This window comes from Schistocerca gregaria, chromosome X, assembly GCF_023897955.1.
Source record: "Schistocerca gregaria isolate iqSchGreg1 chromosome X, iqSchGreg1.2, whole genome shotgun sequence".
Taxonomy (NCBI): Eukaryota; Metazoa; Arthropoda; class Insecta; order Orthoptera; family Acrididae; genus Schistocerca; species Schistocerca gregaria.
Window position 1 is genome coordinate 188,603,741 of NC_064931.1, and position 14,199 is coordinate 188,617,939.

A 14,199-nucleotide genomic window follows, 5' to 3' on the forward strand; every position below is an offset into this window, starting at 1 on the left:
GAGGAATTTTGCCACCATTTTACTTCTAAAATTACAAGTAAAAACTAAATACTTGTTCTCATGTGCCACTGAATCATACTTTAGTCAATTTCCACCTGCAAACACTTTACACAGACCTTCCTGGAACACTCCAAACAAATCGGAACAGCACGCTGTTGACATGGATACCTGATTTTCCTCTTCAGACGAGGAGGGCAAAAGGTGCACGTTTTTCAATCTTCGAATTCTTTTTTCGGTGTCTGAGGCTCATCTTGCAAGTGAAGACATCTGTCTCTCATAACACACATTGCACAAAAGGCCCAGCTTTCCCCGCCATGGAGAAACAGTAGCATTCAATAAAAAAGCGGTACGCAAACACTATGGTACGTCTGTGAGACCTCTCAAGGCTAATAATTTTGAAACAATGCAAAAATGCTGGCACATGTAGCTTGACAGCCAATAGGAAGGTACATGAAAGAGTCCATTTGGCTTTGAAGGGGTATGAGAAATATCTCGACACAAAAATTAGTAGCGGTCTGAGAGACGGTCGATAGTAGTTAAGGGTTAAGTACTACTAAAAAGATGTAAAGCTCACATAGTCCTAGGTACAGAAAGCTGGTTAAACCCTGAGACTGACAGCAGGGAGACTTTCTGGGGTAAATCTTAATTTATGTCAAAAGGGTAGACCAGTGGAAAACAGATAAGGTGTATTTTTCACAGCAGACAAGAAACTGTCACAAAACCCAAAGAAATTCTGATCATAAGTAAATGCTGTCCGTGGCACCAATTTTAGTGTCCAGACACTCACGGATGATACAAAAACTAAATATGAGTTTACTGAAGCAAATGCAGGAATAGTGAACTGTACTTTCAAATTTCAAACATCCATATATGAAAGGAAATCCAGGCATACTAATTCCTCCAGTTTAATTCTTGTCCCACTGTGAAGATGACTGGTATGTATGTTTCTGTAAGAGGTATTGAGAAACATTTGTAACTACTAAAACTGAACACAGCTGCACGACCTGATCAAATCCATATCAGATTCTATTCAGAATTTGTGACTGACTTAGTTCCTCTTCAACCAAAATACCCTGTAGATTCCTTCAACAGAAAACTGAGTCCATGGATTAGAAGAATGCACAAGTGACACCCATCTCCAAGTAGAGTAGCAGAACTGAGCCATCAAAGTACCGTACAATATTTTTGACATCAACCTGTTGTGGAATCTTGAAACATACGCTGAGATCAGACACACAAGGTGTCTTGAATTGAATTACCACTTGCTTGCCACACACATGAATAATTATGAAAACATTGGTCAACAAAACCCAACTCTCGTTCTTGTGGCATGACACCATGAAAGCAATGGATCAGCAATATTGTATCAAACAAAATTTGTGATTGGGTTGAGAAGCAATTTCAGCTGTACCGCAGGGAAGTGAGATGGGAATCTCGATGTTCATGTTGTATAGTAATGACCTGGCAGACAACTTTGCAGACATAAAAAGACTACTGCAAGTGTATTAGGTATAAGTGAATACAGGTGGTTAAGGAATGAGACTGACAAGAAGTGCAGAATGGCTAGGCAGGAATGGCTAGAGTAGAAATGCAAAGTGATAGTAACATGGTTGACTATGGGGAAGATAGATGCAATGTACAGGAAAATTAAAGAAATCATTGAAGAACAGAATATCAGCTGTATGAATATCAAGAGCTCAGATGGCAAACCAGTACTAATCCAAGAAGGGGAAGACTGAAAAGTGGAGGGGTTATATAGATGGACAAAACAAAGGAAACAAATTAGAAGAAAATGTTATGAAAAGGAAGGAGGAGGTAAATGTAGGGAGCATCTACATCAATACTCTGCAAATCACATATGCAATAATTCTCTATTTTTCTAATCTCAAATAGCGTGCCGAAGAAATGAACATCTATATTTTTCTGTGTGAGCTCTGATTTCTCTTATTTTATGATGATGATGATAATTTCTCCATATAAAGGTCAGTGTCCAAAATATTTACACATTTGGAAGAGAAAGTTGGTGACTGAAATTTTGTGAGAAGATTCCGTGGCATTGAGAAACACCATTAATTTAATGATGTCCACCCCAAATCCTCCATCATGTCAATGACACTGTCTCCTCTATTTCTCGATAAAACAAAACATCCTGCCCTTCTTTGAACTTTCTCGATGTACTCCTTTAATCCTATCTGGTAAGGATCCCACACCTGAAGTAGTACTCCAAAAGAGGATGGGCAAGCATAGGGTAGGCATCCTCTTTAGTAGGTCTGTTGCATCTTGTATGTGTCCTACCAATAAAATTCAGTCTTTGGTTGGCATTCCCCACAACATTTTCTGTGTGTTCTTCCCAATTTAAGTTGTTCATAATTGTAATTTCGAGGTACTTAGTTGAATTTACAGCCTTTAGATTTGACTGATTTAGCATGTAACTGAAATTTAACAGATTTCTTTTAACACTCATGTGCATGACTTTACACTTTTCGTTATTTAGGGTCAATTGCCAAATTTCACACCAAACAAATATCTTTCTTAAATCATTTTGCAATTTGTTAAATCTCTTGATGACTTTACTAGACAATAAATAACAGCATCATTTGCAAACAACCTAAGATGGCTGTTCAGATTGTCTCCTAAATCATTTATGTAGATAAGGAACAAAAAAGTGGTTCAGATGGCTCTGAGCACTATGGGACTTAACTTCTGAGGTCATCAGTCCCCTAGAACTTAGAACTATTTAAACCTAACTAACCTAAGGACATCACACACATCCATGCCCGAGGCAGTATTCGAACCTGTGACCATAGCGGTCACGCGGTTCCAGACAGTAGCTCCTACAACTGCTTGGCCACTCTGGCCGGCGATGAGGAACAGCAGAGGGCCTATATCACTACTTTGGGGAATGCTAGAAATCACTTCTGTTTTACTTGGTGACTTTGTCAATTACTACGCACTGTGACCTGACAGGAAATCCCAAATCCAGTCATAACTGAGATGATATTCCATAAGCACACAATCTAACAGCAAGCCACTTGTGAGGTAGAGTCTCAAAAGTCTTCTGGAAATCTAAAAATATGGAAACAGTTTGAAATCCCTTGTCGATAGCACTCAACTTTGTGTAGGCAAAGAGTTAGTTGTGTGTCACAAGACTGATGTTTTCTAAGTCCGTGTTGACTGTGCATTGATAAACCATTCTCGTTGAGGTAATTCACAGTGTTCTAGCACAATAAATGTTCCAAAGTCCTGCTGCGTATTGATGTTAATGATGTGGGACTGTAATTTAGAGGATTACTCCTACTGCCTTTCTTGAACATTGGTGTGACCTGTGTTCAAGTATTTAGGTATGGATCTTTCATAGAGCGAGTTGTTGTATACGATTGTTAAGTATGGAGCTGTTGCATCAGCATACTTTGGAAGGTTCCTAATTGGTATACAGTCCGGACTGGAAGACTTGCTTTTATTATGTGATTTAAATTGCTTCACTACTCCAAGGATACCTACTTCTAAGTTACTCATGTTGGCAGCTGTTCTTGATTCAAATTCAGGAATATTTACTTCATCTTCTTTGGTGAAGGAATTTTGGAAGGCTGTGTTTAGTAACTCTGCTTTAGCAGCACTGTCATTGGTAGTACTTCCTTTGCTATTGCACTGAGAAGGCATTGATTGTGTCTTACTGCTGGCTTACTTTATGTATGACCAGAATCTCTTTGGATTTTCTGCAGCACTTTTGATATAAAGTTCAAGCTTCTGTAAAAGATCACCAAACTTGCAAAGTTTGCATTCGTTTAAATTTGGCGTGTTTTTTTCATTGTTTCTGCAACAGTGTATATTAGGAAATGAGGCACTAAAAGTGGTAGATGAGTTTTGTAAACCTTGAAAGCTATTGTGACTATGTCATTTGCCATGTAGTAAACCTCATAGCACACAAAGTCCTTGCCAGGATAGGCTAAAGTGGCATCCTATGCCATCGTACCACAGAAATTATAACCAGAGCCTAAGGCAAGTGATTGTCCACACGTCCTAACCGTAAACTGAGACCAATAGTGGGAGAGACATTTTCATATTGCAGGACTATCACCTATGATTCTTATCATCATTAGGTTATCTGCCTTTCAGCAGGTTTAGACTTCATAATCCTCCATGCTTCTCTGCCCTCTACTTTCCTCTTAGTTTGGTACCCTCCTTATGGTCTACTGATACCATCCAGCACCTGATATCTTCTTCTGCCCTTCCCTAGAATAAAATCTTCAATTGCCTCTACTAGAAGGAAGTCTCACCTCAGATTGTGTTCTACCCAGTTTACCTTCTTATTCATCGATGTCAGCAACATCTTCCGATCTTCTCCCACTCTTCTCAGTATCTCCTCATTCCTAACTTTCAGTCCAGTTGACCTTCATTCTGCATCATATCCACATTTTACAATCTTCAATTTTTCTCTTGTCATGCTTTCTCAAAGTCTATATATCTGCTCCACACAGGGCCACGCTCCATATCAGGCATTTCACTAGTTGCTTCCATAAGTCTGTGTTCAAACCATTACTTAAGAGTCTTTTCTGCTTTTGAAGTGCCTCTTTCCCCAGCACCATTCTGACTTTGATGTTCTGTTCACATGGTATATTTTCACTAATGCAGCTTCCCAAATACTTGAATGTTCTCACCTGTTATACGGTTTCTATCCCTAACTTATACTCCACTCTTTCCTGTAAGCCTATAACCATGCCTTTTGTTTTCTTCTTTTTTATTTTTATCGCATATGCTACACAGGCTTCATTCAGGTCATTCAGCATTTAAATCAGTCTCTGTTCATATTCTGCAAGAATCATCATGTCATCTGTGAATCTTATACATACATGTGAAGTTTCAGCTCATTTGCTCTTCCCCTTCACTTTTTGTCAAGCTGTGTATTATGGTAACAATATACTTTTTCTTGTTAGTGTGATCCTATTTTTCTTATTAGTGTGCCTTTTTTGTGTGCAACCTTACTGCTTTGGTTTGTGACCCTGTTTTTCTGTTGTTGCAACAATTTTTTATGGTCTTAAACCACTTCTTTTTCTTTATTTCTTTCAAGATATGTTTTCTTGCTGTGGTCCTTTTTTATGTTTTTTTTTTCATTGCTGTGACCTCTTTCTTTCAGTCCTGTTGTTGTTTCAATACAGTATTATTAATTGGCACCTGTTAATGTCTTTACATATGTAGAGAGCTTTTTTGTAATGTTCATTTGGACTAGGTGAAATTAAACTTCCCATGCCTTTCATTAGTCAAACAAATATGCGCACTGCTTGTGCAGAAAGCTGCTTTTTGTTTACCTTGACCTCTGTGTCAGTCACATTGTGTGCTTGCTTATGATAGTTATGTCTTGAACTATTCATTTCTGAACCTTTTACATTGCATTTTAAACAAAGCTCCTGTCTCAAGTCATCATTTTTTCTAGGAAACTTTGCTCTCTCTTTCTTTTCACAGGGACCCAACCATGAACTGGATGATCGTTACTATGAACCCTATGAAGAACCAGAATTAATGGAAAACAGGTGTCACATGCGACAGGTAAATATAATTTTTCCTCCCTATCCTTCTGTATTTTTGCCATGGATTAATTTTGTTCTGTTTGGAATTAAATTGCACTTAAAAGAAAGTATGTAATTTTTCACATTGTTTTTGGGGCTTTTGAAGTACTCTTTCCATGTATTACTGCTGAATGATGTGTGCTCTGTTGTCTGCAGTTATATGTATTGTATAATGTTGTGCTTTAATTGACAATTATGTAAAAGTTCTCAAAATTCATGTAGCATATGTTAGTATATTTTTGTATCCACCACTTCACTTGGAATGTGTATGGCGCTATCTGACCAATGAAATTAAGCACAAAAAGGATAACTATTTGTAATTGGGTAGATTGGATAACAATTTTATTGTTATATATCTTCACTGAGATAAGTCTGTCAATTTTGTTCTTGACACTTCCTCAAAGTCTGAGTCACCGTCATAAGCATCTCCACCTCTGTCTATATCTCCTTCCCTTCACTATCCTGTTTTTTACCCATACTCACTTTCCTTGACACTTTGCATTATCCTGGCCCTTCCCATTATTCTCCAAGTAGTCCTGTCCAGTTGCTGTCACAGTTCTAGCCCCAGTCCTCAAACTTTTTAACTGAATTATTTATGAATGCAGGGAAATACAAGAATACATAATAACCATGTAGATGCTGATGAACACTTGGAAACCCCAGTGTTGCGACAACAATCTCCAAAAGCTGAAATGTATGAAATGGATCGTCAGAACGCTAATTATGAAAAGAATTCTTCCCGGTAAGTTTTTGTCAATCTTGTGATCAATTAGTGTGATAATTACTGTCAGCACATGTTGCAGTTTTTCCCCTACTTCACTGCTTTAACTCACAACTTTTATTGTGAACAGCCTTGTTTATGATGGGTCAGTAATTTGTGATGTTTTCTCTGTAACTGTAATTGTAGGTTACAAATGTTCCGTAATGGATTTCCCTTTCCTTGCAGACTTCAAATTTCGTATTTGTTCCATGTAAAGTTTAAGAGTTTTTAACTGCTATTGACAGCTTTTGCATGGTGCAAAGACCAGTATACATGATAAAATCCAGATGATTAGAGGAGCAGTAGTATAGTTACTGTGAGTCTATACCTCAGTCAAAATTAAATGGAAGGAACCCTTGCAAGATCATTTTGTTGTCCATCTCTCCATTTACCTGTTAAGATGTTTCTTTCTCTAGGATGGTTAGATGTATAAAGTTGAAATGTATGTCAAATACTAATGTCTACAGTCTCTTGGTGGTATAAAAAAAATTAAACTTCTAAGTCAAGGGTTCATGACGGTACCACTGGTGGTATGCAAGAATATTTCAGATGGTATACATACAACTAAAGGAAAATGTACTGATCTAAGTAAGACTATTATCTTGCAAATAGTAGTGGGGAAACTGATGAATAAAAATAGCATCTGTATAATGTAAAGAAAATGGCTTTACCGCAGAATGTTTGTACTGGATTGTACACAGGAATGTTGGATTGTATTCTCCCCATCTCTCCCTTCATTAGTCATTGCTGCATTGGCCAGAAATGATTGATCTCATTTTGTCATTAGCGGTATTTGTGGTTGAGTCTTGTCGGTGGTTTTTGAAAGGTTTCATGTTGGTTTGCAACTGCTACCAACTTACACAGTGTACCAGTGTGTAGCACTCGAGTAGTCATTATACAGTGAATGGTATGCTGCTGCCGTCGTTTTGTTGGGCACTACTTTAAATGATGACATGATACGAAGACAGCTTGCATCAGGAACCAGAGTGTGTGTGTGTGTGTGTGTGTGTGTGTGTGTGTGTGTGTGTGTGTGTGTGTATTACAATGAGCTGATTCGTAACTACTACACTGAAGTTCTAAAGAAACTGGTATAGGCATGCATATTCAAATACAGATATATGTAAACAGGCAGAATACGGTACTGCAATCAGCAATGCCTATATAAGACAAGTGTTTGGCACAGTTGTTGGATTGGTTACTGCTGCTACAATGACAGGTTATCAAGATTTAAGTCAGTTTGAACAAGGTGTTTTGTCGATGCATGAATGATGGGACACAGCATCTCTGAGGTAGTTATGAAGTGGGAATTTTCCTGTACTACTGAAGAGGATCATTCAGTGTAACAGAAGGCAACACTTTCGCAAATTGCTGCAGATTTCAGATTTCAGTGCTGGGCCATCAGCAAATGTTAGCGTGCAAACCATTCAACAAAACATCACCTATATGGGCTTTCAGAGCCGAAGGCCCACTCGTGTACCCTTTATGACCACACAACACAAAGCTTTACACCTCACCTGGACCCACCAACACTGACATTGGACTGTTGATGACTGGAATCATGTTGCACAATTGGATGAGTCTTGTTTCAAATTGTATCAAGTGGATGGACGTGTACAGGTATGTAGACAACCTCGTGAATCCATGGCCCCTGCATGTCAGCAGGGGACTGTTCAAGCTGATAGAGGCTCTAATGGTGTGAAGGATGTGTAATTGGAGTGATATGTGACACCTGATACGTCTAGGTACAATCCTGACAGGTGACATGTACATAAGCATCCTATCTGATTACCTGCATCCATTCGTGTCAAGTGTGCATTCCAACAGACTTGAGCAATTCCAGCAGTACAGTGCAACACACCCATACATCCAGAATTGCTACAGAATGGCCCCAGGCACACTCTTGAGTTTAAACACTTCTGCTAGCCACCAATTCCCCAGGCATGAACATTATTGAGCATATCTGGGATGCCTTACAAAATTTATTGACAGTCCTGCAGGATTCGTGGTGTCAATTTCCTCCAGAACTACATCAGACATTAGTCAAGTCCATGCCACATCATGTTGCAGCACTTCTGTGTGCTCGTTGGAGCCCTACATGATATTAGGCAGGTGTACCAGTTTCTTTGGCTCTTCATTGTATAATTGTCATGTGAAGTTCAACTTCATCCTGTAATTTATATGTGACTGTATTTCAAGTTAACCATAAATCAGTTTTTAATCCAGGAAGCTCCTTCTGCCTCCAAGGATGCACTAAAAAATCCTAAACCAACACATAACCACCATCCCAGGGGCTCACAGTTATTTTGTGAGTTCATGCATGGCGCACACAGGGCCCTGAGCTTTTCCCACCCATTCTTCATTCTGTGGCAGCATTTCCATCGCCCTGCCCTGTTCCTCTCTGTCCTTGCTGCTTCCCTGTTGCCACCTCCTTTCCCCTCTGTTGGTGCTCTGATTTATGTTGACCTGGCTATCCACATGATTTAATGTGGTGGTTGCAATTTTATTCCTTTTGCCTGTTTTTTCATTCTTTTTGGCATTTAGGACCCCACTTGGGGTTAACCTCCACTTCAAACTTTCCTGTTTTTAGTATGAGCCATATGGGAAAGGACTCCTTCCCTAGCATCTACAGTATGGATTCCTCTCCCCCCTTCCTTCCCTTCTCCCTTCCCCACTGTAGCCCCCTTCCACCCTGCTAGGTCACCAGCATGTGTAGCCAGTCCATGTGGTGGGGTTGTTATGTACCCATATGGCTGAGCTCCCTGACAGCACAGGGATCATACTACTGATAACTGAGCTGTTCCCTCCCCATGTATACGAAGGAGTGGTTGCTTATCTTCTGCGAGCATCAGAACACCCAGCAACGGCCGCCGTGCCAGATGGCCATTGCTGTGGCTGGGTGGCGCCCGTAGGGAGAGTCTATGTTCAGAGTGGGTGGTATCAGGGCGGATGCTTGGTGCATGAAGTTTATCAAGCTGCAAAAATCTGGCTGTTCTCAAACAGCCGTCTCTTTGAATGGTGAGGGATCCTTGAATGCTACTTCGTGTGACCTGGCAACCTTCCCCTCCCTAACTACACCATAGGAAGGGGGTCAGGCTCACCGTCTTGGGATGAAACCCTTTCCCCTTTACCTCATCTGTACTGGGACGGATGGGGACACATTCACTGCCACAAAGCCATTGTTTTTCATGGAAAATATCAAGGACAAGATTGGTGAAGTGGAGTCTCTTAGTAAGATGCGGTTGGGCTCTCTGTTGATCAAAGCTCCTTCTGCCACCCAATCTGCAGCTCTTCTTGTCTGTGAGCATCTTGGTAATGTCCCAGTGTCTATCACTCCTCACCAATCTCTGAGTATGGTCCAGGGAGTAATTTTTCATAGGGACCTCATCCTGCAAACTGATGAGAAACTCCAGGCTAGTCTGGAGTGGTGTGGCATTCATTTTGTTCAATGCGTGCAGAAGGGTTGCAAAGACAACCACACTGCTACTGGCATCTTCATTCTGGCTTTCAAGGATGATGCCATCCCAGAGAATGTCAAGGTTATGTGCTACAGATGTGACGTGAAGCCGTACATCCCTCCACCTATGCAGTGCTTTGGTGCTTGCGTTTTCGGCATGTGTCTTCCCGCTGTACAGCGGACCCTTTGTGTGGTGGCTGTGGCCTCCCAGTCTGCTGCCTGTGTCTGTCAACTGTGCTGACCGCCACTCCCCTCGCTCACGGGATTGCCCAAGAAAAGAAGAGAGGAAAGAATATACAAGAATACAAGTCTATGGATCACCTGTCTTACGTTGAGGCTCACCAAAAGAATGAGAGACACCATCCGGTGTCACTATCTTCCACTTTTGCCTCTTACTTCCTTTCCTCCTCCTCTTCCACCTCCACCTCCTCCTCCTCCTCCTCCTCCTCCTCCTCCTCCTCCCTCGTCCTCACCCCAGCCCCGCCCCGCTCTTCCCTCAACATCCCCTGCAGTTCCCACGAACTCCCGTCACGGAGTCACTCCCCCTCCCCGGCCGAAGAAATGCCCCCCCCCCCTTCTTTGGTGTCTGCCGGTGAACAGGCTCCCTCCCAGGAACCCTCTCCATGCTGTCTCTCAGGCCAGAAGACTCTCACCACCCCTGGACTATGAGGCGCACCATGTGTGCACCCCATGTGTGTGCCCCAAGGTCGGCCACTCTCTTTCGGTCCCCCGATCTTGCAGACACCTGTACTCCCCCTGTGTCCTGTCCTCCTCCACCTCAGAAAGAGAAGAAGAAGAAGAAGAAGAAGAAGAAGAAGAAGAATAAGAAGTAACACAAATCCCATGATGCCCCCGGAGATACCAACTCCCCTTTCGCAACCTGAATCTGGCATCTCACTTATGGATGTCATCCCATTTTTGTCAGTGACAACTACTGCCAAAGTGACCTGAACTCCTCCTCTGCTCCTTCATGCCTACCTCAGACTCACGCCACACAATCATCCAGTGCAACTGCAACGGATACTATCGTCACCTACCTGCAACATCTTGTCTCCTCTTATTTTGTGTTCTGTCTTGTTCTCCAAGAAACGCATTTCCACGATGACTAGTCTCCAACTTTCTGTGGTTATTGGGCATTCTGTTGGAACTGTGATGGCCCTGGGATAGCATCTGGTGGGGTCTGCACTTTGGTTTGCTCCGATGTTGTTAGTGACTGGATCCTCCTATGTACCATCTTGGAGGCAATAGCGGTTAGAGTGAAAATGACTCCGGCAATCACCCTTCACAATGTCTACGTCCCTCCCAGGTCAGCCAGTTGCTTATGTTGCACTATCTACCTTAATCAAGCAACTCACATCCTCCTTGGTGATTTCAATACACACCATCCACTGTGGGGGAGTGTCACTTCAACGGGTCGAGGTATCCTAATTGATCAACTTATCATAGACTTTGATTTGTGTCTTCTCATGATGGTTCCCCTGCACAATGAAATGCCACTCATGGGACCTTCTCTGCTATCGATCTCACGATCTCCTCCCCTGCCCTCTTGGCTTCCCTACATTGGTCATCCCATGATGACCTTTGTTCCAGTGACTACTTTCCAGTGACACTCTCATTCACCTGCTGCCGCCAGGCAGACAGGCCCCCACTTTGAGCGTTCTGCAGGGCCAATTGGCCTTTATACATTTCTGCTGTCCGCTTTGACACCTCCCTCTCGAATTCCATTGATGTAGTCATGCAAGACATCTCTGCCATTCTTCTTCATGCTGCAGGCACTGCTGTTCCGCTATCCACAGGGCTCCCTCGTCATCGGCCGGTACTGTGGCGGATCAAGGATCAAGGACGTCCAGGACCGCCAACGGGCGCTGCAGCAATTTAAGCGACACCCCTCCCAGACCAACCTCTTCACTTCTAAGTGTCTCCAAGCTAAGGCTCATTACCTTATTAAGTGGACTAAAAAGGAATGGTGGGAGCACTATGTTTATTCCCTGGGGATGTATGCCTTTTTCTCGCAGGTTTGCTCAAAGCTCCATAACGTTGTGGGCTGTCAGCAACAGTCAACTATCCAGGGTCTGAACCTCCAAGGTGCTCTGTGCACTGATCCATTGGTTCTCATGGAACCCCTAGTCACACACTTCGTGATGGTATCGTCATCTGCTTCCTATCCTCCTGCCTTTCTCCAGCAGAAATGCAGAGTTGAACAGACCCCCTCCATTTCATCTCACACCACGTTGAGCCCTGTGATGCAACTTTCACTGAATGGGAATTGGTGCAGGCTCTTAGCTCTTCATGAGACAGCCACAGGGCCAGATTCCATACGTAATCAGATGATTCAACACTTGGACATTCCCTAGTGGCAACAGTTTTTCAGGGTTTTCAGTCACATCTGGCTCACGGGTGATTTTACATTACAATGGTGAGACAATATAGTTATCCCCATCCTTAAGTCTGGGAAAAACCCAATGTCTCTCGACAACTACCACTCAATTAGCTTTACAAATGTGCTTTGTAAACTGCTAGAAAGGATGGTCAACTCCAGATTGTGTTGGGTACTCGAATCTTGTGGCCTTTGGTCGCCATATTACTGTGGCTTCCGAGCAGGGCGATCTCTTACCGACCATTTACTCTCAATTGGAATCCACCATCCAACAGGCTTTTACTCACTGCCGGAACCTTGTGGCAGTTTTCTTTCACCTACATAAGGCGTATGACATGGCTTAGTGCCATCACATTTTAGTTACCCTCCATGACTGGGGCTTCCATGGTCCCCTTCCGATTTTTATATGCGAGTTTTTATCGTACCAACTCTTCCCAGTTTGAGTTGGCGCTTCACTCAGCACCCCTCAGATTCAGGAGAATGGTATCCCACAGGGTTCTGTGCTAAGTGTCACATTCTTCCTCATTGCCATAAATGGGCTTATGACCTCTGTTGGGTCTTTGGTTACCCCAGAGTTGTGCGTTGACAATTTTTGCATCTGGTGCAGCTCCCACTTGGTGGCATCTGCTGAGCGCCAGCTCCCAGGCGCCATCCGGGCCTCTGCGTGGGCCACCGCCCATGACTTCCAGCTTTCCCCTCCAAAACGTGGGTTATGCATTTTTGTCGTCAACCCACAGTACACTCTGATCCAGAACTTTATGTAGGCAACCATCTCCTCGATGTTGTAGCGCACTCCCGTTTATTTTTGATAACAAGCTGACATGTCTGCCCCACGTACGCCACCTAAAGACATGCCTGTGGAAGCTTAATGCTCGCCACCTCCTGGCCCACACACCTTGGAGTGCAGACCGTTCCACTCTTCTCCATCTTTACCGTGATTTGTTCTTGTCCAGACTCGATTATGGTTGTCAGGTTTATGGCTCAGCAGCTCCTTCCACTTTGAAATTCCTTGACCCTGTCCATCATTGTGGGATGCATCTGCCTATTGGTGCCTTTCGCAGTAGTCCTATTGATAGTCTCCTCACAGAAGCAGGGATTCTCCCTCTACACATCTAACGGTTCCAACTCCTTGTTTCTTACGCAGTTGCCATTTGCCAATTCCCTGACCATCCTGTGTACACTGTGCTCTTCACCAATGGGGGATGTCTCCCTCCTAAAACCCGCCCGTGGGTGGGATTGCCGGTTGGCATGCGTCTTACTACCCTCTGCTGGGATCTCCATCTGCACTCGCTGGACTGCACCCTGTGTCTTTCTTCCCATACCCCCACTTGAACGGTACCTAGACCACTCCATGAGCAGCCTGCTACTCTCACCACCCCTTGCTCTCTGCCATCCATGAGCTTCTCTCTGCCCTTGAGCATGCAGCCTCTTCAGTCATCTTGCTCTGTGTCCCAAGTCTTGTGTGAATCCCAGGGAATGAATTGGCTGACTGTTTCGCAAGAGGAGGAGATAATTACCCCCATTTCCTTTCACGATTCCAGCTACAGATATGTGAATCTACATCAAATCTCTCTTTGCCCATCAGTGGAATGCCATCTGGAGCGCTACTGCTCATAGTCATAAACTCCACACAATCAAGCAGTCTACTGCAGTTTGGGACACTTCTTTCCGCCTCTCTTGGAAGGAGTCCATTGTTTTATTCCGTTTATGCATTGGCCATACCCGGCTCACCCATTGTTTCCTCCTCTGTAACGACCACCCCCACAATGTGGTTGTGGCACCAGACTGACGATACCTCACATATTGTTGGCATGTCCCATTCTTTCGACCCTTCATGCTAAGTATAGCCTTCCTGCTTCCTTACATTTAATATTAGCAGACGGTCCATAGATGGTTGACCTGGTCCTCGGTTTCCTCCGTAAAAATGATTTTTATTTCCAGATATAAGGTTCTCCTTCACTCTTGGAGAAGGTGCTGGTTGGTTGTGGTTGGGTCTCCTTTTGCAGTCTTCATGGTCTGTGACCCCATGACTGTCCCCCTTTCT

General features: G+C 43.2%; 1 protein-coding gene across 3 annotated transcripts in view; it reads left to right on the forward strand.

Moving 5' to 3' along the window:
- Positions 1-14,199, forward strand: part of LOC126298476 (dynein axonemal assembly factor 11-like) — a 307,265-nt gene that overhangs the window by 165,789 nt on the left and 127,277 nt on the right. For all 3 annotated transcript variants that reach the window (XM_049989810.1, XM_049989811.1, XM_049989812.1), the window contains exons 5-6: positions 5,461-5,544; positions 6,170-6,306. In XM_049989810.1, the coding sequence (XP_049845767.1) occupies positions 5,461-5,544; positions 6,170-6,306 (221 nt within the window). The remainder of the gene's footprint in view (positions 1-5,460; positions 5,545-6,169; positions 6,307-14,199) is intronic.